The sequence below is a fragment of the Leptonychotes weddellii genome, chromosome 15, assembly GCF_054177405.1.
Source record: "Leptonychotes weddellii isolate Sample4059 chromosome 15, ASM5417740v2, whole genome shotgun sequence".
In the NCBI taxonomy this organism is placed as follows: Eukaryota; Metazoa; Chordata; class Mammalia; order Carnivora; family Phocidae; genus Leptonychotes; species Leptonychotes weddellii.
In genome coordinates, this window is record NC_138383.1 from 22,873,467 (window position 1) to 22,898,025 (window position 24,559).

The 24,559-nt window shown below is 60.7% G+C and overlaps 2 protein-coding genes across 5 annotated transcripts; both read left to right on the forward strand.

Annotated features, from left to right (window-relative positions):
* The first annotated feature begins 247 nt into the window (after nt 1-247).
* Nucleotides 248-9,493, forward strand: EPN3 (epsin 3). Of its 2 annotated transcripts, XM_031036024.2 has the most exons (10): nt 248-650; nt 3,716-4,392; nt 5,309-5,427; nt 6,133-6,213; nt 6,425-6,553; nt 7,492-7,579; nt 8,031-8,300; nt 8,475-8,588; nt 8,720-8,950; nt 9,085-9,493. In XM_031036024.2, the coding sequence occupies exons 2-10, from the start codon at nt 3,855-3,857 to the stop codon at nt 9,417-9,419; spliced, it is 1,905 nt and encodes a 634-aa protein (XP_030891884.2). In that variant the 5' UTR covers nt 248-650; nt 3,716-3,854; the 3' UTR covers nt 9,420-9,493. The 2 variants fall into 2 exon arrangements, with proteins under 2 accessions (XP_030891884.2, XP_081661342.1); XM_081805216.1 differs by lacking the exon at nt 6,133-6,213 and having other exon boundaries at nt 250-650; nt 9,085-9,490.
* A 4,145-nt stretch (nt 9,494-13,638) lies between these two features.
* On the forward strand, nt 13,639-21,494 carry SPATA20 (spermatogenesis associated 20). 3 transcript variants are annotated; one of them, XM_081805214.1, is made up of 17 exons: nt 13,648-13,750; nt 14,463-14,581; nt 14,706-14,885; nt 15,010-15,074; nt 15,213-15,367; nt 15,451-15,594; nt 15,705-15,906; nt 16,284-16,414; nt 16,514-16,618; nt 16,847-16,921; nt 17,019-17,228; nt 17,312-17,504; nt 17,809-17,977; nt 18,255-18,466; nt 19,806-20,005; nt 20,879-20,959; nt 21,132-21,494. In XM_081805214.1, exons 2-17 carry the CDS (start codon nt 14,505-14,507, stop codon nt 21,300-21,302), a joined length of 2,370 nt encoding a protein of 789 aa, XP_081661340.1. In that variant the 5' UTR covers nt 13,648-13,750; nt 14,463-14,504; the 3' UTR covers nt 21,303-21,494. The 3 variants fall into 3 exon arrangements, with proteins under 3 accessions (XP_006740773.2, XP_081661341.1, XP_081661340.1); XM_006740710.3 differs by lacking the exon at nt 14,463-14,581 and having other exon boundaries at nt 13,639-13,750; XM_081805215.1 differs by lacking the exons at nt 14,463-14,581; nt 19,806-20,005; nt 20,879-20,959; nt 21,132-21,494 and adding an exon at nt 18,620-18,810 and having other exon boundaries at nt 13,639-13,750.
* The last annotated feature ends 3,065 nt before the right edge of the window (nt 21,495-24,559 follow it).

Here is a 24,559-nt window from a genome sequence, read left to right on the forward strand (position 1 = left end):
TATGCCTGGAGCCTGGATGCTCCCTTCAGGGTGGCTGAGGGGGCCAGCTGGAGCCCACAGAAAACAAATCCACCAAAGGGCCAGCCTCCCCCGGGAATGGTCTTCCTAGCCCAGCGGAGATGGGTAGGAGTGGGGTGGGTGTTGGAGCCCCCCACCCCCCCACCCTATTTCCTGCTGAGGCGGGGGAAGGGTTAACTCCCTGCCGGGTGGGAGTGGGCTACCAGTCCTGGCTCTGGATCTGTACATCCTGGGGACAGCCAGGGGGCCGGCCTCCCGCCTCGGAGGTGCCGCCTGCCCAGCCAGCAGGAAGGGGTTAACAAGCCCTGCGCGTCCTCCTGTGTCCTGTTACTGCTGAGGCGGACCTGCCCGGCCGGCTGAGCAACTTTCCTCCGAGGGCCGCCTGCCGGCTGGGTGTCTAAAACACCGGCGGCCAAGAGGCAGAGCTGCAGCCCGTTCTGGGGACCCTGCCGCCACCCTTCCAAGGGGTCTGCACCTCCTGGGGGGGCGCGCATCGCCAGGACGAGGGTCCATGGTGGATGGCTCTGGGGACGCTCTCGAGGCTGCGCTGTCCCCCTGCCGCGCGGGTCGGAAGGTCACTGCAGAGGCTGCTCGTGGTCCCGGGGCTGGGGCCAAGGGAGCCTGCACCAGAGGTAAGCTGGCCCCTCCCTGGCAGGGGTGGTGCCTCTCATGGAAGGCTTGGGGCTTTGTCTTCCTCCAGGTCCCAGGGAGAGGGGTGAGGAGGACAGGGCCAGAGAGGATCCTGGAGGCTTCCTGCCTGCTGCCCCTCCCTCCTCCCCCCCTGCAGCCCCCAGGAAGCAGGACTCAAGGGCTGGCTCCCCATGCTGGGCCAGCATCTTTGGTGGCACTTCCCACAGACTCCCATTCTCCTCTGCCCACCCCTCCTCCTTAGCCCCTGGTGGACCTCCAGCCTCGGGGCAGCCCCCACCCCTGTCCAGGGTCCCAGGACACAGCCACCTCAGGGCGGACTTAAGCTTAGAGCTCTAGCTCACACCCGTCCTTCCACCGGCTAAGAGTTACTCACCCCTACCCCCTCGGGCCCCCCCCAACCCTGGCGCCATGGCTCCTGCTGACCTGGTGCGGGGCAGGGGCTCCGGGCTGGTGGGACACACACACACACACACACACACACACACACACACTCTCTCTCTCTGGACAAACTCTTGCACGTGACTCAACATATCTGAGCTCTTTCCTTCTCCCTGAATCCCCGCTCTGGAGATGCCCTCTACTTCCTTAGCCCTGACAGTTTCCCCAGTCCTGAGGAAAGAACCCCGCTCTCCCCTGTAAAGTCGCCCCTGATACCCTATATAAAGGAGAAAGCAGAGACTTGTGCCCCATGGCCTGCACCCCCCAGCCTGCCCCTCCCCACTCTGCTCCCTACCCTCCTGCCTCCAACCCCCCCCCCCCCACCCCTGCACGAGCCTCTCAGGCTCTGCCTTCTCAGTGTCCTTCCCTCCACCTGACAGGGTCTGGCTCAAGGTCACTGCAGTAATTCCATACCCGCCCGCCCGGGCCTGCCTCGGCCGCCACAGGCTGCCGGGTTTCTGTTTCACTCCCTTTTATTTCTGGGCATATTGTGTTCGGTAAAACGCTGGGCTTGTAACACTGCTGGCAGGGCTCCCAGCTGCACCCTCCGTGCTCCTTCCTTTCCTCCTCCCTCCCTTCCGTCCTCCCTGGGCCTCACCCTGCCCCCCTCTTCCTCCCCACTTTGTCCCTTCTAACTTTAGGGGAGGGAAGTCCAGGCACCTCCCTGGGGCTTCCGATCCCTCCCTTTCCCCCCAGCTCCAGCAAAGGTGCGCAGAGAAGGGTCCTCCGTTCCCCCCTTCTAGAAGGAGAGTCCAGGCAGGCCTGCAGGGTCCATGCTGAGGGCCCCTCCCAGTACCCCAGGCTGGGCTGGAGGGCTGGGGAAGCCGGGCTCTGGTAGGACTGCTGGTGGAGTCAGGATGCCTGACTGGTTCTGCGGGTTTCCCTGGCCAGCACTGGGAGGGGTGTGCACTCAGGGCGGGCTGTGGGGCACAATTATTTCTCATCTTGACTCTTGCCACCCTCCAGCCCACCGGTTGGGGAGGTAAAGACGGGTCTGAGTCACTAGTGAGGGGGAGGCCAGGAATTAAACAAGCGTTAGCTGTGGCATCCCCACAGAAGCCCTGCCAGGCTGGACGGACAGACAGCAGACAGAAGGTAGGCAGCCTTTCAGTCAGCATTCCGTGCCCCCCGCTGTCCCACGGGATCCCCTCCTCTGGGCCCAAGCTCTCCCAGGCACCTGGGTCCTGAAGAAGCCTGCCAAGGCCTGCTGGCTGCTTTGAACTGAGCCCAAGGTTGGCAGGGCTGGGTGGAGGGAAAGTCCAGATGGGGGGAGGGCAGGACAGGCGGCCTCTGACTCCTGCCAAGTCCCAGGGTAGAGCTGAGAGGTGCAATCTCCATGGGTGGTGGTATTGGTGGGGGTTCACAGGTGGTGTGGACGCCCTGCGGGTCCAGCCTGTGTGTGTGTGTGTGTGTGTGTGTGTGTGTGTTTGTACCCATACCAGAGGAATGGCTGTGGCAGGGGGATTCTGGCTTGGGTTTCTGGTAGGGCCCTGGGAGAACCTTTTTCTTGAGCCTGGGTTTGCTTTCCCCAGATGGCCTGGTCCTGAAGCTGGGGGGAGGGCAGCAGGCTGAACCTGTTTCCCCCTCAGCCGGGGTATCAGGGGTCTGCCACGCACCCAGGGCCTCAGGTTTGGGGCGCTCAGGCCAGCCTTGCCTTCAGGGAGCTTACATTCTGCCTGAGATGGAACTGAAACAATAAAGCAATCAGATGAATTCATTACAAAACCACTAACCCTGACAATAAGTATCGGATTCGTCTTCTAGAGACCCAGGGGTTAGTCCCAGCTCTGTCGCCTATACGCCCTGCCACTGTGGGCAGGCCACGTCCCCTCCCTGACCTCAGTGCTCTTGTGTGTACCACAGGGTGGCGGTGGCTAGGTCTCTTTGAGAGGCAGGCCCACCTTCCTGCCTCGTACTCCTCTCTGGGCTTCTGGCCCAGCTCAAGTATTCCCTCTGAGCTACCCTTCCTCACCCTGCAGCTTCACCTTACCTTCAGATCTCCGGCCGTCACCTCCACTGGGAAGTCCCCCCTGATTTTCCTAGCTTGGGTGCTCCTCGGCATGCCCATGCTCGACTGAATCGTCTGTGCCCCTGCAACTGGATGTGTGTGGGCCAGGACTTATGCTCTGTGCCTGGCACAGTGTTGGGCTCAGAGAAGGCCCCAGGAACTAGGCATGGAATGAATTAAGGTGTACAAACTAAAGCCATGAGAAATGAGGAGATTGGGGACCAAGGAGCTGGGAAGGATAGGTCCTAGAATAGATCCTGGCAGAAATGGAAGCCATAGCCAGGCAGGAACAGGGCGGGCAGGCATTCCTGGGGTGACTTTTGTGTCTCTCGCTCAGGGCAAGGGCTGGGCGGGGGGTGTCTGCCAGGGTAGTTCCTGGCTCACACCAGCTCCATGAACCTCACTTCCTGGTCTGTGAATGGAGGGAATAATAATCTCAACTTTGTAGGGCGGCTGTGATGAGCAATGAGCACGCGAAGCTAGAAGTGCCTGCCAGAGGTGGCTCCTGGCCGCGGGGACCCCTGGCCAGGCCTTCAGTCTGTGGCCGAGTGGCCGCCGAGGCGGGCCATCGTCCCTGAGTTCCGTCCCTCTCTTCCTCAGACCCATGTGGAACCCAAGGACGCAGCCGCCCTGCTGAGAGCACGGCGGCCCATCTCTGGAGACCGTGACCTCGAGACGGTGGCCCTCGGCCCTCCACCTCCGGCTGGGGCGGGGGCCGCCCCTCTCCAAGTCCCCAGCCATGACGACCTCCGCGCTGCGGCGCCAGGTGAAGAACATCGTGCACAACTACTCGGAGGCGGAGATCAAGGTGCGCGAGGCCACCAGCAATGACCCGTGGGGCCCGCCCAGCTCGCTCATGTCGGAGATCGCCGACCTGACCTTCAACACAGTGGCCTTCGCCGAGGTCATGGGCATGCTGTGGCGGCGGCTCAACGACAGTGGCAAGAACTGGCGGCACGTGTATAAGGCGCTGACGCTGCTGGACTACCTGCTCAAGACGGGCTCCGAGCGGGTGGCCCACCAGTGCCGCGAGAACCTCTACACCATCCAGACGCTCAAGGACTTCCAGTACATCGACCGCGACGGCAAGGACCAGGGCGTCAACGTGCGCGAGAAGGTCAAGCAGGTGATGGCCCTGCTCAAGGACGAGGAGCGCCTGCGGCAGGAGCGGACCCACGCCCTCAAGACCAAGGAGCGCATGGCGCTGGAGGGCACGGGCATCGGCAGTGGGCAGCTGGGCCTCAGCCGCTCTCGCGGGTCCCCGTCCTCCTACAACTGTGAGTGAGCCCCCGGGGCTGGGGCTGGGGGGCAGCCCGAGTTCCGAGGGATGTCACGAGCATTCACAGAGATGAGGAATGGGGCGCGGAAGACAGCCGCCGGGCACGGCAGGTGGCCCGCAAGTTAGCGCAGAGCGCGGCCGGGAGCTGTCCAGGGTGGGACGGTGTGGCGGCCGCCCCGACCGGGTAGCGTGCCGTACTGTGCCCCCTTCTGGCTGAGTGATCTAGACGGCCCCCTCTCTGAATCTCTGCTTCCTCATCTGTGAAGTAGGGAAAATCTCATCTACTCCAGTTGTTGGATGTGAGGATTAAGTGAGACCAGGCCCAGGGATGCCCCTGGCCTTGCGCCCAGACACATGGCACAGGGCGTTCCATCAGTGGCATTCCTCATGACCCCCTGCTCGAGGGCACTGTCCTTGAAAACGGGGGTGGCTGCAGAGCCGTTCTTGACTCTGCTCCCCACCCCGCTGTGGGCTTCCTGGGTCTGAGGGGTACTCAGGAGGGCCCTCCTTTCGTAAAGCCCTTGACGACGTGGCCTTGACTGACGGGACCCTTGAAACCTCCCTCCTCACTGGACCCCAGCAGGATGGGACCCCCCCCGCAACAGGAAGAGTGCAGGAGCTGGAGGAGAGGACCTGGCTTTGACTCTTACATCAGGAGCCCGGCCAGGCAACTCTGAGCTAGTGGCACATCTGTAAAGGAGGGATCGGAGTCTCTAGCGGGGGTGGAATGGGGAACCGTACACAAAGGGCCAGGCACGCCGCCTGGCCCCCTGGAGCCCCCAACTGCCGGTCATTTCCTTCCTCCTCAGTTTCCCTCTCTGAGCCTTAACTTTCTGATGGGGGTAAGGGGAGGGGACCGGCGCGGGCACCTCTGTGGTTACAGAAGCCACGGTGGCCGCTGCTGGTCGTTGCAGCCTCCTCCTCGTCCCCCTGCTACACCTCCGACTTGGAGCAGGCCCGGCCCCAGACGTCAGGAGAAGAGGAGCTGCAGCTCCAGCTGGCCCTGGCCATGAGCCGTGAGGAGGCTGAGAAGGTGAGGCCCCTGGGGCAGCCTGGGAGGCCCCACAGCTGGGCTGGGGGTGGCATGGGGGGGGGACTAGGAGGAGGAAGGAAGGGTACCCCGATGCCCCACACCCTTGGCTCCTAGGCTCCTCTACTCTGGGCCCCAAGACCCCAGTCCGGCTCCTAAGGACAGCACAGGGCCTGTCCTTGTCCCTGCGATTGTTCTGGCAGGGACTGCCTCCCTGCCTCCAGTCCCCTCTGGCTGGGCCTAGAAAGGGCAGTGAGTACCTAGTGGGTTGAGGGTGCGTGTGTGTCTTCCGTGCCTGCTGCGGTCCCGTGGAAGGGAAGCAGTGAGTGTGCTGGGAGACACAGAGATATGCTGACCCCACAACCCCTGCCATCAGCTGTCCTTTTGGGGGGACAGGGAAACCCCCCCGATACCATCCGCTCTGCCATCACCTCTCTGGATCCAGGTAGACTGGGTGGGAAGCAGCTGGGGTTGGGCTTGGGGGCACTCAGGGAACCCAGAAGAAAAGGATCAATCTTCTGGATTTTGAAACTGGTCGCAGATCCAGGCAGGGAGAAGGCCACACCCACCTTGCTGCCTGGGAGCCGGCCGCTCACACCCACTCAGGGTGGGCACTTCTCTCTCCATCCCTTTCCCCCTGCAGGGCTATGTGGCCTGGGAGCGCAGGGAGCACTGGGCCCCATTCACCCCTCTCTTCCTCCCTCACAGCCGGTCCCCCCAGCCTCCCACAGGGATGAGGATCTGCAGCTGCAGCTGGCTCTGTGTCTGAGCCGGCAGGAGCATGAGAAGGTAGTGGGCCGAGCCTCCTGTGCTGGTGCAGGTGCAGGTGCAGGTGCAGGTGCAGATGCTACATAGGCACTAACCAGGCTCCTCCCGCTTTGCCCAGTGGTCCTGCTCTGCCTAACCTCACTCTCACTGCACTCCTCTCAACTCCAGCTCCAGTCCCCTCAAGTCCAGCCTGGGCTGCTCATGCTGTCCTCACTCCTCTTGCCTTCTGCAGGAGGTGAGGTCCTGGCGGGGAGATGACTCCCCCGTGGCCAATGGCGCTGGGGCCGCGGTCCGCCGCTGGCAAGACAAACAGCCGGAGAGAGAAGAGAGAAAGGAGGAGGAGAACCTGAAAACCAGCCAGGTAGGCAGAGGCTGCACTGCCTGGGCTGACTGAGCCTGCGACATGAACTGAGCTGATATTTGTAGAGTTTAGAACCACGCTTCATATACAGTAAGCACTGTTAAAGCATTTATGCAATGAAAATGAGAGTGGAGGGGTGTGGTAGCCCCCAGACCCAGACCGCACGGGATGATGACTGAGCTCGAAGCGGGATACAAAGAATCCTGATCTGAGGCCCCGGGATTTGGGTTCTAGATTTGCTGCCACTCTGACTTGGGGCACATCACTGTTGTGGCCTCAGTTTCCCCCTTTTGTTGGACAGCTCCACCTCTGGTGTTCTAGGATTATGTGATGCTGTGGATGCAGCTGGGAGGGCGGGCTCAGGCACATGGTACTGACAATATCTTGGGCTCATACACATACTTTCCAAGAATTAGGGGAGTGGGTAGCTCCTGGGAACAAAGCCACCCTCCAAAGCAGTGCATGCTACCCCTAGGGTGTCTCTGTCCCCTTTCTGCCCATGTTCACGGTGGCTAGTTTCTGACTTAGGAAGGCAGACTTGTCATAAAATCTGTCTTTTACCACCAATGGGCTGGGGATCACGACAACTGAGGAAGGGGTCAGGCAGGCCCGGGTTTTATCCCAGCTCTGCCTCTCCCCAACTGTGTGACTTCATGCAAAGCTTCTCCCGTCTCTGGGCCTCAGCTGGTGTATCTGTAAAATGGGCACACCACTACCCACACTACCTACTGCACAGGGTTGTTATGAACATCAGGCACTAAATGGATGAGGAAACATTTTATAAATTGCAAAGCACTGTACAGAGGTGAGGGATCATTAGTAGATGTTTGTGAAATGAATAAAGGAGAGAATGAGCTGGACTGAGGGAGACAGGCCAGGGACCGCCCTCCTCTGGTCTTGCCCACTTCTGAGCCATGGCTGCCTCTCCCACTCCACAGTCCTCCATCCTGGACTTGGCAGACATCTTCGCACCCACCCCGGCCCTGCCCTCCACTCACTGCTCCGCTGACCCATGGGACATCCCAGGTGGGCATGCAGGGCTGCAAGAGGTTCCCAGGCTGGCCCCAGAAAGCCCCTTCCTCCCCATAGCTGAGGACCACTGGGCAAGTCACTCACCCCTCTGAGCCTCAGCTTCCTCTGGGACACGGGGTTGTAGTGAGGGATGGGAGAGCACGTCTGAAGAGCCCAGCTCATGGAAAACTCAGAGATGTTCTCTCGTTTACCCTGGTCACTCTGCCTTTCCTGTCCCAGCCCATCCCTGACTGGGAAGGTGGCCTGAGCTGCCTGTGCCTGGGAGCCCAGGCTCCTGGCATAACTCGCTCAATATGGGCTCCAGCTTGCTGGGTGGGTCCTGAGTCAGCATCCCATCTGTGAGATGGGACCCTTGGCCTCCCAACTTGGTCTGGGTAACTGGGAAGGGCCCTGGACTGGGTGTAAAGGTGGGCCTGAGGTCATGTCTGTGCTGTTCCTGTTTTAGGTCTCAGGCCGAACACAGAACCCAGTGGCTCCTCCTGGGGGCCTTCTGCAGACCCCTGGTCTCCTCTGCCCTCAGGAAGTGCCCTGTCCAGAAGCCAGCCCTGGGACCTGCCCCCTATGCTCTCCTCCTCTGAGCCCTGGGGCCGGACCCCAGTACTGCCCGCCAGACCCCCTTCCACAGACCTCTGGGCACAGAACTCCCCCCAGCACAAACTCCCCGATACTGGGGCTGACCCTTGGGGGGCCTCAGTGGAGACCTCCAATGCACCTGGTAAGCAGAGGGCCAGAGGGTGTGGGTGAGGGGCTGGAGGACTTCTGGGTCCCCTCCCTCCAGTGCCAAGGGGCAGCACTTTCTGTGTTAAGAGGGCTGCTTGCCCAAAAGGGGTCAGACCAGTGCCTGCCTTTTTTGCCATCCTACCTCCTCTCCCTCTTCCTCCTTGGCCAGCTCTAGGTACCTCGCCCTTTGATCTATTTGCCAAACCTCCAGTATCCACAGAGACCAAGGAAGGGCCGGAGTGTGCCCAGGCCCTGCCCTCGGGGAAGCCCAGCAGTCCTGTGGGTAAGCAGGAGGCAGGGGATGATACAGCTCTGGGGAATGAGGGGCCTGCCCAGAGGTGACCTCCCTCCTCTTCTTCCCACAGAGTGACCATTCCCTCTCCCTACCAATGAGTTCTATCATCTCTGTTCCAGAGCTGGACCTGTTTGGAGACCCCATCCCCAGTTCCAAGCAAAATGGCACCAAGGAGCCAGATGCGTTTGACCTGGGTGTACTGGGGGAAGCGCTAACCCAGCCCAGCAAGGAGGCCCGAACATGCCGCACTCCAGAGTCTTTCCTGGGCCCTTCAGCCTCCTCTTTGGTCAACCTTGATTCATTAGTCAAGGTGCCCCAGGCTGCAAAGACCCGAAACCCCTTCCTGACAGGTAGGACACCCCTTGTCCCCGCCGGGTCTCTTACTCTTCTTCCCTATTTCTGAGACCCCAGATCTTGCCCCCCCCCCATTTAGGGCTGTGTCCCTTGGCGCGCTCCAAGCCCCCCACCCACTCTCGTTCCGCAGGTCTCAGCGCTCCATCTCCCACCAACCCGTTCGGTGCGGGCGAGCAGGGCAGGCCGACCCTGGACCAGATGCGCACCGGGTCGCCGGCGCTGGGCTTGGCGGCCAGCGGGCCGGTCGGGGCGCCCTTGGGCTCCATGACCTACAGCGCCTCCCTGCCCCTCCCGCTCAGCAGCGTGCCGGCCGGCGTGACCCTCCCCGCCTCGGTCAGCGTCTTCCCGCAGGCGGGCGCCTTCACGCCGCCGCCCGCGAGCCTGCCACAACCGCTGCTGCCCACGTCGGGCTCTGCCGGGCCGCTGCAGCCGCCTCCGCAGGCCGGCACCAACCCCTTCCTCTGAGCGCAGCCCCGCCCCGCCCCGCCCCCGCCGCCCGGCGCATGCGCGCGCGAGGGCCCGCCCCGGCGCGCGGCGGGGCGGGGCGGGGCGGGCTGTCACCCCCCCAGGACCCGCCCCGGGAAGCCCGGAACGGCTGAGACTCCGCTCCGCGGCCCGCCTCGGCGCTTGTCCCGGCCTCCGCAGCCCCTCCGCGGTTCCTGGAGTTTGAGACTGAGGACTTCCCGGGGCTGAGACCACGCCCGCGTGGTAAAGACTGGAACCCGCCGCCTCCGCTCCCACCAAGTGGACTTTTTGCGAGGCGTGGCGGCTGGGTCAGGGCCACAGCGTGAATCTCCGGCTGCCGTGGGAACAAGTGACCCGCAGTGTGGGGCGCAAAAATGCTCCCACTTTCCGTACAACCCCCCAGCCTGGCACCTTCGCTTCCAGATGCTCCCCAGGCTCCCACTCATTCTCTCATTTCATTCATTTACCGCAGATCAGCACTGGGGATGATCTCATGGCAGGGAACAATAGGCAGGTGTTCCCATTCGCTGCGCACTCGTTCTCTGCTAAGCACTTTAGACAGATTATTTAATTTAATCCTTACAACGACCCTCTGAGGTAGATCATACTATTCCCACTCATGACTGGCTACATAATTTGTGGGGCCCAGTGCAAAATGAAGAGGCGGGGCCCTTTTTCCAAATTAAGAATTTCAAAATGGGGGCAGCAGAGCGTTAAACCAAGTGCATAACCCTTGGTCCTGCTCTCATAGGTGAGTAAACAGGCTCAGAGAGGTTAAGCGGCATGCTCAAAGTCACAAAGCTATCGCGGACCGGGGCTGGGATTCCCACCGTCTGGCTCCACGTGGAGCCCTGAGCTCCCATGCTGGGCCCCAGGTTTCATCTGCAAATATTGACCTACCGTAAACAAAGCGCCGGGCTCACCTGGGAGGGATCCGAGAATTGCTAAGCCCACCGCCTCCAGGAGCTCAGAACTCAGTGGGGAGACAAGCCAGGTCCTGGAGCCCTCCTGCTCCTTTGTTTTACTGAGTCACCTTAAATCTGGCTCTACCCTCCCCCACCTTCCTTCCCCCTGGGCAAGAAATTCAATCTCAGCCCTGATGAGAGAGCCTGACTCCTCCTGGGGGCTTATGTCGGGTCTAAGAAACCAAGGGGACGGGCAGGGCCTGGTACCTCATCCGAGGTCCACCATGGTCACCCCCATTCCTTTTCTCCTCAATGCTCTCCCACCACTGGACCACCTGACACTGATTTGTCCTCAGTGCTCAGGGTCTGGCCCTACTACCAGCCCCCACCCCCTTTTGGGTGACTGAGGGAAAACAGCCTTCCATAGACCAGAAACACCAAAGTGTGTGTGTGTGGGGGGGGGATACGATGCTGCTCTCTTTCTTAAGTGGAAGGGGGACTGGGGAAAGGAGCTGCTTTTTTTTGTTTTTTGTTTTGGAGGGAGGGAGGGAGTCCTACCGTGGCTGTTACAGGCAGGATGGACAAGAGCACCTACTTAGGAGTCAGACCGACAAAGTTCAAAACTCTGCTCCAAGCTTTGCACTTAATAATAATAATCACTTAGTAATAAGTGGTTATGCTCCCTGACCTTGAGTAAATTACTTAACCTCTCTATGACTCTGTGCCTCCATTTCCTTATTTGTCAAATGTGAACAAGAGTTCCTTCCCTATGAGGTTGCTATGTGGCTCCTCCTAGGCCAGTGTTCATTTGGCCCAGGGCCCATCCTCTTCAGAGACACTACCCATGAGCAATGAGCCCATCATACCCCTCATTCCTGGTCTTGCCAGGCAGTGCCCAGAGTCCAGCCCCCATCTGTCTTTGGCCACACACACCTGGGAGGTCTCCATCCTTCTTGGTCGCTGCCTCACCCATCGCCCCTCCCCTACCTGGGCCCTCCTCTTCTAAACTGGCTCTCCCTTGTGGACTTGACTTTCCTGAGGATTCCCAAGGGGTGCTGCCTGACCCCCCACAAAGAAGAGGTTGGTAGCCTTGCTCCCCGTAACTACTTCTGGACCATTTGCCTCCTCTAAGAGCCTTCCTTCTTGGAGGCTGGAGCCACTTGGCTGTCCTGCCTGCTCTCCACCTGGGGATGTGCTCCACCTCATTCTCACCGTCCTTCTGTCTTGGCTCACAATCTCCTCACCCATTTCTTGCTTAACCCTGCGTGACTCCATTATTCAGGAGGATGACCTTGACCTCTCAGCTACCCTTACCCATGGTCACTCTTTTGGGCTTGTCATCACCCTAAATTCCTTCACATTCAAGGCAGGCTTCCTGCTCTCTGATCTTAATCTCATTCCTTCCAGGGAGCACCCACCAGACCCTCCACCTGCCAACCTTTCTGCCACCACTCCGACCTTCTCAGAGATCTCTTCTCTCCTTGATGTCAATTGCCTTCTCTCAACCAAATCCTTCCCCTTGATATTTGCCATAATTAGCCTCATCCATCTTGAAAGTCTTTCCATCTTTCCCCTCATATGAAGCACCCATGCTACTTCCCTATGTCTCCTTTCTTTCCCCTCCTCCCGACCCACTCCAGTCGGCTTTTGCTGTCAGCCAAGCCCACCCAGTGGCCCATGTTGCTGAAGCCAGTAGGCCTTTTTCTGTCCCATCCCAGTTGGCTTTTCCAGAATCCAACCATGAGGATCCTTCCTCCTTGCAACTCTCTGTCCCGTTGCCTTTGGGACACCACCCTCTCCTGGCGTTCCCTTGACCCTACAGTGGTTCTCTCTGTATCTTCCATGGGGGCACCCCTGAGTTCCCTGAGCCTGCTCCTCTCCTCGTGCTGCTCCCTGGATGGGCCCTTCCAGGCCTGCACACTGAACCCCCCGATTCCTCCCACCAACCTCTCCTCTCCGCGTTCTCTCCACACATGCATCTCAAGGGCACCTCCAACCAACATGTCCAAAAATGACCTCACGAACCCCCACCTGAGCCTTTCTGTGCCCCCACCTCAGCAAATGGCCTCACCCTCCAGCATAAGCCCTGCTCTGCAAACCAGTCTTGACACCTCCCTCTCCCTCACTGCCAATCCTGAGGATGTCTCCTCTACAGGCCTCAAGACCTTCTCATGACCTTCACCTCCACCATCTCCCCTGGGTCCTGCCAGGGTCTCCGAACCAGTCCTGTTTCCACTCGTGCCCCTTTCCAGTCCATTCTCCACTAGGAAGCCAGAGGGACCTTTCCAATGTGCAGGGTCACTCCCCTGACCAGAGCCCTTCAATATCTTTCTTCTCTCATAACCAAAACTCCTAACTCACAGCTCCTGAGTCCCACCAGGACCTGGAGGCTTGCCCTCCTCCAAACTCACAACGTCATCTCTCCTATCTCTCTTCCCGTTGCTTTCTGCCCTGCAGCCATGCCTGCCTTCCCCAGTTCCTCAGCTCTGACTCACTGCTATGCCACAGGGCCTTTGCACATGGGTTTCTCCTGCTTCCCCAGCACTCCCCCCACACCCTCTCCGGACCCCATCCTCTTGTTGTTCTTCCATGGCTGCTACACAAATGTGATTTCCTTGGGGAAGCCTCTCCTGCCTCGCCTCTCCCACCAGACCAGGCTCCTTTTTATATGAGAAGTCATGGCACTTCTCACAGTGGGTGGTCCTACAGTCATGTGTGTGGCTGTCAGAATTAACTTCTGGCTCCTTCAACAGACTGAGCAACCCAGGGGCAGGAGCCTGGTCTCTCGCCGCCCACCGCTGTACCTAAGCAGAGTGCCTGGCAGGCAGTAGGCACTCAAGAAATATCGGCTGAATGTAGCAAATGAGACAAGTGTGTAAAGTACATGATAGGACACAACGTTGGCTCATCGTTATTATTCAGGGACGCCTTGGGAGTGGGTGGGATTTGCTCAGAACCTTGAGATGGAGCGTATTTGGCCAGGTGGGTCTGGACCAGGTTGGACAAAATGACCTGAGGCTCTGGCATCCCACGGCTCTGACATCCTCCCAACCCTCCATGTTCTTCCCATGAGGGTGATCCTCCCGCGGGCAGCTGAGTGGGCCGATTTTGTGCACAGACGCGCGTCCTCCCAAGCCCGGGCTGCCCGGGCTGCCCGGGCTGCCCTCCCACGCTCGGCCAGCAGGCGGCGCGCGGAGACCAGCCTCGCGGCGGCCGGGACTCTCGCCGAAGACCCGCCCGAGGCTCGGGGGCGGGAGGGGGGGGATGGGGGGTTGCCCTGGCCCGCCCCTCGCAGCCTGCGGGCCTCCCTCCACCCGCCGCAGCGTCCCGGCCTCGGCCGCTGGCAGCCATGCTGGGCGCACGGGCCTGGCTGGGCCGCGGCCTCCTGCTGCCCCGCGCCGGGTCCGGCTTCGCCGCGAGCCGCAGGTACAGGCGCGTGAGTGGGCTGCTGCGGCGCGCCCTGCGCCCGAGGGGCCCCGGGACCGGTCGTCACCGCGCTGGTCCCCAGTGCCTGCCTGGCCACCCCTCCTGCCTCCTCCCCACGCCAGTCTGCTTCCGAGACCTGGCCCAGGCAGTAACGGCCTCCCCCCACCCCCCTCCGTCTCCCCGTCCCTTCCTGCTGCAGGGCTAGCTCCCCGGGGACTCTCCTGACACCACCTCCAGGAAGCCTTCCTTGAACCCCAATGCTGGGCCTAGGGTCCTTATCCAGCGGCACCCTGGACTGACCTGTTACAGCCCTTTGGCTGCAGGGGCCTGTCATTTAGGTCTGCCCTGCGGCGCCAGCCTCCCAGGCTGAGCCCCGCGAGATCTGAGCCAGTTTCTGACTCCCTGGGCAGCCTGCGGGTCTGGCCTCATGGAAGTGCCCAGGGGTGGATGTTGAGTGAGAAGGTCCCCATTGTCGATTTTCCTCTCGTTGCCCCTCACCCGGTCCAACCCCAGATCCATTCTTGCCCTGTCCAGCCACCAGCACCAGGCAGCCTCCTGCCCAGATCACCAGCCCAGGCCTGCGGGAGAGATACCTCCAGCACAGCCATCATGGGGAGGGGCCCTGTTGGGGGGAAAAGAATGGAGACTGAAGGGCCATTCTGCCCATTGTGACTCACCCTGACCTCACAGTCATCATCCTTCCCACCGCCAGGTCTGAGAGGTTGGGGGAGACTAACCTGGCAGGGAGCCCCCAATGAGCCACCTTCCTTCACCCCCCCAAAAACACAAGGGGGAGCACAAAGGCCACGGTCTCCCCCGTGGTTCAGACAGGTGGGTTGGGCTGGGAGCAGGAGGTTCCAGGAGAGGGGCCAGAGGGCAGGGTGGGCTAGTATGGGCCTCTGGGGTAGGCCCGGGGAGGGGGGAACCCCTCACTTGACCCACCTGCCCATGCCAGGGGTAGCTCCTCCCGGGACAAGGACCGAAGTGTGACGGTCAGCAGTACAGTGCCCATGCCTGTTGGAGGGAAGGGAAGCCGGACCAGCTGCTCCCCATCCACACTCCAGAAGGTTCCCAACCGCCTGATCAATGAGAAGTCACCATACCTCCTGCAACATGCTTACAACCCTGTGGACTGGTGAGGACCACTCCTGATGCCCTTTCCCCTGTGGGGCGGGGGGGGGGAGCAGCTGGGCTCCCAGCCCCTCCTGTACCCCCCCATCCTGGGGCTAGTGAGTGATGCCCAACCCTGCCGGGCCTAGGTACCCCTGGGGACAGGAAGCCTTTGACAAGGCCAGGAAAGAAAACAAGCCAATTTTCCTTTCAGGTAACGTAGCCACCTTCCCTGGGATGGGAGGAAGGGAGTGGTATTGGATAGGGGAAGCGTCCTGTGGGTCTGGGGCCTCCCAGGAAACCTCCAACCAGTCACTGGTACCCCTCCCGGCCCACCATGGCCCCATTCCAGTGGGGTACTCCACCTGCCACTGGTGCCACGTGATGGAGGAGGAATCCTTCCAGAATGAGGAGATCGGCCGCCTGCTCAGTGAGGACTTCGTCAGCGTGAAGGTTGACCGGGAGGAGCGGCCGGATGTGGACAAGGTGTATATGACCTTCGTGCAAGTAAGCAGTCTTCCCGTGTATTGGGCGGGGGGTTATCTGCGCACAGGGGGCCGCTCCCCTCACCCTTGCCCTCTCTCTGCCAGGCCACCAGCAGTGGTGGGGGCTGGCCCATGAACGTGTGGTTGACTCCCAACCTCCAGCCCTTTGTGGGGGGCACCTATTTTCCCCCTGAGGATGGCTTGACCCGAGTTGGCTTCCGCACGGTGTTGCTGAGGATCCGGGAGCAGGTGGGTGTGCTCCCGGGGAGCGGAGAGGGGTGGGGACTGGGGGGGGGGAGGTCAAGGGCGAGGGGCCCCCACCGTATGCTGACCTCCGGGTCCGCCCCTGCCTCCCACAGTGGAAACAGAACAAGAACACCTTGCTGGAAAACAGCCAGCGTGTTACCACGGCCCTGCTGGCCCGCTCGGAGATCAGCATGGGTGACCGACAGGTGCCCCCCTCCGCTGCCACCATGAACAGCCGCTGCTTCCAGCAGCTGGACGAGGGCTATGATGAGGAGTATGGTGGCTTCGCGGAGGCCCCCAAGTTTCCCACGCCGGGTCTGTGCCCCCCCCATGCGTGTCCCACCCCCCATCCCAGCCCTCTGATGCCTGTCTGGCCCATCTTTTCTGACCGCTGGCTGGGTCATTAAGCACCTGCTCTCCTGACTGGCCAGTGAGCTCCTTAACCCACCTGGCAGGAGCTCTCTCGTGAAGACCTGACTTCTGGTCTGAGCGGCAACCCCATGACACTGACCTGGGTAATGATGTTCTGTCCTCTGTGTTGACCGTTGACCTCCTGACCTCCAGGGTGTCCCGGGAGACAGCCTGTTGAGTGAACTCCTAACCCCAGCCTGGCCAAAGGCCTCCCGATCACCCAGATCTCTGCCCCCCGTGTCCCCCATGCTCTCACCCAAGTGCTCTTGGTGCCCCCGCAGTGATCCTGAACTTCCTGTTCTCCTACTGGCTCAGCCATCGACTAACCCAGGATGGCTCTCGGGCCCAACAGATGGCCTTGCACACCCTGAAAATGATGGCTAACGGGGGCATCCGAGACCATGTGGGACAGGTGAGGGGGATTAGGCATTCCCTGGACGGGGCAGCCGGAGGCAGGGGGTTGGGACAGAGGCTGGGGTCAGCCTCCAGCCCCATGTCCTGCCTGGCACAGGGTTTCCACCGCTACTCCACGGACCGCCAGTGGCACATCCCCCACTTCGAGAAGATGCTGTACGACCAGGCACAGCTCGCGGTAGCCTATTCACAGGCCTTCCAGGTGACCCCTGAACCCGGCCCAGGGCAGACACTTAGCCTGTCCACCTACCTCTGGCTGCCTCTCTAGGGCTTTCTTGGGGACTTGTGCCCCCCCACCCTAACTTCACCCCTGATCCCCTCCTATATGCCCAGGCTCCCTCCCCACCCTCCTGGGAGAATGCTGACTGCCCTCTCTGTACCTAGGCCATCCCAGAGACCTCTGTTTACAGTCTCCTTCCTCCCGTCTCAGATCTCTGGTGACGAGTTCTACTCCGACGTTGCCAAAGGCATCCTGCAGTACGTGGCTCGGAACCTGAGTCATCGGGTGTGTGTCCACTGAGGCAGGCGGGCCTGGCTGCGGGAGGGCTTGGGTCCTCCGCTGCCCTGAAAGTTGGGGCCAGCAAACTCTCCTCTCCTCACAGTCTGGAGGCTTCTATAGCGCAGAGGACGCAGACTCACCCCCAGAGCGGGGCATGCGGCCCAAAGAGGGTGCCTTCTATGTGTGGACGGTCAAAGAGGTCCAGCAGCTCCTTCCTGATTCTGTGCTGGGTGCCACTGAGCCCCTGACCTCGGGCCAGCTCCTCATGAAGCACTACGGGCTCACAGAGGCCGGCAATATCAGCCCCAGTCAGGTGAGGATGCTCGGGGACAAGGGAGGGGTCCTGAGGCCCAGCAAGTGAAGGGACTCCCTCTCACAAAGGGCTGTTTTCCTCAGGACCCCAAGGGGGAGCTGCAGGGCCAGAATGTGCTGACTGTCCGGTACTCACTGGAACTGACCGCTGCCCGCTTTGGCCTGGACGTGGATGCTGTCCGGACCTTGCTCAACATGGGGCTGGAGAAGCTCTTTCAGGCCCGGAAACATCGGCCGAAGCCACACCTGGACAGCAAGATGCTGGCCGCCTGGAACGGTGGGGCGGCCGGGCCTGACGCCTGATCCGTTTTACAGACTTACCCTTCGCGAGGTCCCTTCTATATGTCAGGCACCTGCTAGATATCAGTTCTCCCTTTATCCGGTTTATCATCCCCAATTTACAGATGAGCCAACCGAGGCTTACAGAGCTTAAGTGACCCACCCCAGGTCACACACAGGGGGCAGAAGCTCTCACCCCATTGCTCCAGAGAGGTGTCAGGGCTTGTGGGGGGTTGGCAAGGCGGACATGCCTGGAAGGGCCCGGCTCGCTTCTCACGACCACCAGTGTCTCCTCCCTCCAGGACTGATGGTGTCTGGCTATGCTGTGACTGGGGCCATCCTGGGCCTGGAGAGGCTGATCACCCATGCCATCAATGGTGCCAAGTTCCTGAAGAGGCATATGTTTGACGTGGCCAGTGGCCGCCTGATGCGGACGTGTTATGCGGGCCCCGGGGGAACCGTAGAGCACAGGTCAGGGGCGGGGCGGCCTCGGAAGGCTTGTCTCCCTGGGCGTCCCAGGCCCATCTCTGCCCCTCTCCCTACCTCCTGGTAGGCTCCAATCCCAGCTCTGCTGTCCGCTCACTGTGAGCTCTTAACTTCCTTGGGCCCGGTTACCCACCCCGGGAAATGGGCTAAGCGCACCCACCGAAGAGTACCAGCAAACGGTGCTGGCAGAGGGCCTCCTCTGGGAAAGCCGCTCTCTCCCGGGGCCTGTCTCCAGCTCCTTCCCTAATGCCTGTCCCCCCAGCAACCCGCCCTGCTGGGGCTTCCTGGAGGACTACGCCTTCGTAGTGCGGGGCCTTCTGGATCTGTACGAGGCCTCGCAGGAGAGCTCCTGGCTCGAGTGGGCTCTGCGGCTGCAAGACACGCAGGACAGGCTTTTCTGGGACTCCCGAGGTAGCGGCTACTTCTGCAGTGAGGCCGAGCTGGGGGCTGGTCTGCCCCTGCGTCTGAAGGACGGTCAGTGGTGGGCTGGAGCTGACGTGGGCCCAGTTAGGGCTTGGTTTTCCCTGGGGGAGGCATAAGTGAAGTGTAATGGTAAAGAGCCAGCATGGGTTTGCATCGCCACCGCTTATAACCAATTGACTTGGAGTTGGTCTTGTTATATTCCAGATCGTCAGTTTCTTAATATGTGAAACAGCGCTGACGTTGGTACGAACTCACAGGGTAGACACAGAGACGAATTTAGCTATTTGGCGGAACAGGCTGGGTAGCAGTAACTGGAGTGCCTGGAGTCACATATCACACAAGGCTATAACCCTCACGAAATACAGTGTAGCAGGGGAAACAGCTAATAAACAGTAGTGACTAGTACAAGAGTGCATGCGTGCAATGTGAGTGCCATCAAGAGGTAGGCGCCCGGCCCCTTCTGTTTTAGTACGGCTCACCATCACCTGACGTGTCTGGTCCGTTCACGGTCTCTCTCCCCCAACTCAAATGTAAGCATCTCGGGAGCAAGACTTCCTTTTCCTTCTACATTCCCAGAGTCTAGCGTAGGCCCAGCACATAGCAGGTGCTCCATGAATGTTAGGTGAAGGAATGAAAGGACCTTGAGAGAGGACAACAGCGGGGCCCAACTCAGCTAGGGGGAGGTCCGATCAAACCGGGGACAGGCGTCATTTAGCCAAGAGTTAGGAGGAGCCTGGAGGATGGAGGATGGGGCCGAGGCCAGAGGAGGGGAGGCGCCCACGTGGGCAAAGCTGGATCTCTGCAGGGTCTTACAGGCATGGCAAGGAGTGGAAATCTCTGACGGGTTTTCAGTAGGTTGTGATCTGGTCCAGTTAGGTCTAGGAATTTCATTCTGACTGAAGGTGGACGAGGGACCTTCAAAAGGGAGCAGAAGAAACCGGGTGACCAGTTAGGAGGCTGTTAGTGGCATTCAGTCCCGGCGAGGGCTGGCCACAGACAAGCTAGAAGTATGAGATGGGGAGAAGTGGTGGAATTTAGGTCTACTCTGGCAACAGACCCAGTAGACTCTGGGTGGATTAGAAGTGGGAGGGGGGAGGGGCAAGGACGGTGGCACTCTGGTTCCAGCAGCTGGGCGGCTGGATTGAGGAGTCCACAGTGAGATGGGGGAGCTGGGGGACCAAAAGTTCACCCTGGGGCAAATGGCTGAGAGAGCAAAAGATCAGCAACTGTTGGTGCTGGCCTTACCATCAGAGCTGGGGCAGGATTGGGCAGAGTGGGGTGGGGGGGGACTTTTTTCTATCCCGTCCCCATCCCCCACAACTTTAGCCACAGTCCTGGGGCAGGGTCCCAGGACCCAGTGAGCCTCCCTCACCGCCCCTTCCCCCTGCAGACCAGGATGGCGCGGAGCCCAGTGCCAACTCCGTGTCAGCCCACAACCTGCTTCGGCTGCACGGTTTTACGGGGCACAAAGACTGGATGGACAAGTGTGTGTGCCTGTTGACCGCCTTCTCTGAGCGCATGCGCCGTGTCCCCGTGGCTTTGCCCGAGATGGTCCGCGCCCTCTCAGCCCATCAGCAGACCCTCAAGCAGGTGGGGGGGGCGGCGAGGGCACTGGCGCTGGGACCCTGGGTGGGAGGGGATCTGGGGCTGCAGTGGGGGATGGGGACAAGGGGTGGGGCTCCTGGAGCCGTCCCCCAGAGCTCAGGTCTGTGAGTGTGTGGCCGTCTAGGAGTGTATGTGCAGGTGTCTTCATGGGGATGTCCATCTGAGCTGCTCTACGCAGCGGCGGTGTGCATCTGAGGGGCCAGGCCTCTGGCTTGGGCAAGTGCCTGTCTGAACACCTGTTGCTGGGGCTCTCAGCACAGGGAGCGCGGGAGGCAGGGGCTAGATATGGGTCCCTGGGGCTGGTGAAGTGTTTCTCCGTAGGTCTCTGTGTGTCTGTGTAGTTGGGTCGGCCAGTGTGTGTGCAGCTATATGCTTACCTGCGTGCAAGTCCCTGTTTGCATTTTTGCTGCGTGTGCACATCTAGATGTGTGTGGCCCTGGAGGCGTGTGACTGTGTGTGTGCGTGTCTGCTGAGCATGTGCTGGTGAGCGTTCACCGGTCTGCATTTGCCTGTCTGCGTGTGCACGCCCCGTGTTCAGGTTACATCTGCACGTTTGCCTGCCTATCTCTGTGTGTATGTGTGTGTGTTGTGTGCTGGCGTCTGTGCCTCTGGGTACGTCTCCCTGCCACTGTGTGGGACACCGTCACTTTGTGTGTTCCCGGGTATGTGTGTCCACGTCCCCACTTGCTGAGCTTGCATCTGAGGCAGTCTCCTGGCAGCTGGTCTGGAGGAGGCTAAGCCAAGTCTATGTTCCTTCCTGGGTCTATAGTGCGGAGTGGAGGGAGGATGGGGAACCCCTGGGGGGTCTGGTCCAGCTCCCTGCACCTGACCCCGGAATTACCTTTCTGTTCTGGCCAGATTGTGATCTGCGGAGACCCCCAGGCCAAGGACACCAAGGCTCTGTTGCAGTGTGTCCACTCCATCTACATCCCTAACAAGGTTAGAGTCTGTGAGCCCGGCCCCCACCTGCAACTCCCCCGCCCAGACCCGCCCCCCGCCCCTCTCCACCATCCCCTCCTCTGGAGGCCTGGGAGTGGAGAGCCACCGTGGGCCCCACCAGCGTCCCAGCACCCCCCGCCCCCGGTGACCGTCTACTCTGCTGCTCCCACAGGTGCTGATCCTGGCCAACGGGGACCCATCCAGCTTCCTGTCCCGCCAGCTGCCCTTCCTCAGTACCCTGCGGCGGCTGGAAGACCGGGCCACGGCGTACGTGTGTGAGGACCAAGCCTGCTCGATACCTGTCACGGAGCCCTGCGACTTACGGAAACTGTTACACCCATGACTGCCTCGGCCGCCTCCGGCGGGGGCAGGATGCCCAGCTTCCCAGCTGGCCAGAGACCCAGGCCCAGTAGCGCCCTGAGCACACTGTGGCCATCCTTGGGCACCCTGTCACCGGGTGCCCTTGGCCATCCTTGCCGCTCCCCCCATGGGCACCCACTCACCCTGGAATAAACCTAACAGCGTCCCGCGGGAACCTTGGGGTCTCTGCCTTGCTGGTGGGAGGGGTGCGCCTCTCGCTGACCCCTCTGCCTTCTCCAGGCACGCTGCCCCAGCCCGTGGTCATTGCAGCTCAAGTGAAACTCAGGGCAGGGGGCCCGTAATGACCACCAACTTTCACATAAACCAGTCCAAGGACGGTTCTCTGTCATTTGGAACATCTGTTGGGTTGGAAGTCCTTCTCCAAATCTGAGTCCTTCCTGTTGCAGGGAAAGCTGGTACTTTTCTGTGACCACCTCCTGTCCCTTCGGATGCTCGCAAGTCCTGCCCTTGGCATTCGCATCTTCACAGACCCCAGAAACCCCATCTAGCTTCCACCTCGGGGAAGGCACTGGGAAGCGTGCTTCGGGGAGGGCAGGTGTAGTGGGCTGGGGCTGACTGGCAGGGAACAGGGAAGGAGCTGTCTCCCTCCCCACAGCCTTCAGGGATCTGCTGGGCCTGGGCACCCTCACAGCCCCAGAGCCAAGCAGTACAGACAGCCGGAAGAGGCTGCTAGAGATGAGAGTCGAATGGGGCCACTGCTTGTGGGGATGACAGCAGGGGGGAGGAGTGGGAGAATGGACTGTCACTGTAGGGTCTACACATGGTCACACCCAGCCACACACTTTGACTAGGCAGCTGGGCCCTCGGTGCAAGCCACCGTCCCATCTGGAGGGGATTAGGGCTCCGGCCAACAAGGTCAGGTGGCCCTTTTCTGGCTGGAGCCTGCTCAGCCTCAGGCAGGAAGTCTGAGGCTTGGGCAAGTGGAGCCGGGTCTGGGGGGCAGTGAGCGGGGAGGGGGGAGCTGGTGAAGCACAGGTGGCCTTTTTGGCAGCGTCAGCCCTGGCTCCGGAAAGTCTAGGCAGTTTGCAAAACCCTCTGCCTCCGTCTCACTGACCCTCACGGATGAGGTGACAAGGCAGGTACATCTGGCCGCCTATGGACAGATACTCAAGGCCCAGAGAGGGTCAGAGACTGGCCCGAGACCACTCAGCACATCTGGTTCTTTCCACGGTCTTCAGGGGACAATAAAAACCGCTGAGCCTTCTTCTTCCCCCCCTCCCAGGAGGTATAGGCGCGGCTGTGAAAGGGGGTGCATTTGGTGTCTCTTACCCCTCTCTAGCCAGTCCTCCCTCTGCTGTGTCCTCTTTCCCTTCCCCTGGTACCAGGCATGCACTCGACAAAGGGGTTTTGTAAGTTCAAAGGAAGGAGTTAGGGCCTTAACGGGTTAGGCTTCCGGGAGAGCTAGCATTTTCTGACTAGGGCAAGGCTCAACACCCGGCTTGCTCAGATACGGGCTCTTACGTCTGCTGCCCCTCTTCCCTTGGCCGGCCCCTCTTGGGTGCGCGCTCTGCCCTACCAGCAGGGCTGTCCCAGAGGAGCTGGGGGCCAGCGCCAGGGGACACGGGACCTCACAGCTGGAGAAGTCACTTCACTAAGTTCATCTGTCTGAGCCTCAGTCGTCTTATCTAAAAAATGGGACAACCACCACCCAACTCCCAAGGCTGCGAGGTGACAACATGGGATGATGTATCATCGCTGAGCGGAGAGCCTCACAGATGGGAAGATCGTCTCAGTTCCTGAGGGAGCCAGCCAGGCTGTGCGGGAGGTGTAAAGGGGAGAGGGTTGGAGGGGGCTGAAGGGGCTGGCAGAGCAGGTCCTATATGAAGGCTCTCCCTCAAACCCCGAAATCATCTCAGGCCTGACTTCTTTGTTAGGAAACTGAGGCCCAAGGAACTTCCTGTGCCTCATTCTCCTCCCTGCCTGAGGTTACTCATTCGTCTAACAAAGATTTATGAAGTACAGACTACGTGCCAAGCTGGACCGGACTAGGCTCTGGTGAGCAAAACGGATGTAACCCTTGCCCTGAGGGAACAGAGAGCCTAGAGGGGCAGACAATCATTTCGTGACTACACACCTTAACATCAAGTGCTATGAGGGTCCAGATTCTTGTCTGGCTCAGGACAGTGTCCTCAGCATGTTGACACATGGTAGGCACCGCGGTACTTGCTGAAAAAGGGCGCTCTGAGGGGGTGATGGCAGGACCGAGGCTTGGAGGGTGGGAGTTAAAGATGGTTTCACCCCTCCTTTTGCCTTCTCTGTAGGTCCTGCCTCCTTCCTCCCCTTCCCCCCTCAGGCGAAGAGAGCATCTCTGACGCGACGTCAGAGTCTTCCGGTGCCCCCGCCCAGGGATCAGGATACCTTAGGTGGCAGGTCACCCCGGGTCCTGAGGCCAGGGGAGTAAATGTGTGTCTGCCCCACACCCTGCTCGCTCTCTGGGTATGTTCTAGAACAGAGTTCAGCTCAGAGACAGAGGTGGCCTGGATGATGGATGGAGGTGTAGGGCCTGCTGACCACCAGGAAACCTGACCACTGGGCTGGGCGAGCCTTTCTGGGCTCGTTGTCCCCTCTGCAAAGAGGGTATGATTAAAGGTATCACTACCTCCTGGTGTCAGCCCTGGGGCTTTTTGACCCTGTTGGGGAAGGGCAGCCGGACTAGGCAGACTGCCACCTGCGGGAGGGAGGAAGGTGTCAGACACGTGGAGTGAACCAGAAATAGGCCCCTCTCCCAGAAGACCGCTGAGAGTTCAAGCCTGGCAGGGCACACGCGGAATGAGAGCAGAGACTCCCGCCAGGAGGGAAAGGCACTTAAGGGATCGGCTCATTAGCATGAAATGCAAATGAGCTCGGCCTCATTTGCACAACTCGGTGCCCGGATTCGGCGAAAGGGCAACCGGGAGGCTGCAGCGGCGTGGCCCTCCCCTCTGCACTCCCTGCAACGCGCCCTCCAGGGAGCTGAGACACCCACCCCAGGCGGCCCGAGGCGCGCGGGGGCTGCGCGGGTGATGCAGCCTTGGAAGTTGGGGAGGGGGGCGGGGGCGGGAGGTCACCCTGCCTCCGCCTCTCCGCAGTGGTGTCAGCGCCCCGAGAGTCTCAGGACAAAGAATTGACTGACCTGCTTGGTTCCGCCGCCGTGTCTACATTCCCAGAGGTGGGAAGCGCTTCCCGACGTCTAATGCTCGATGCCCTCCGCGCCCCACTTTCACTCCAGCGCCCAGCACT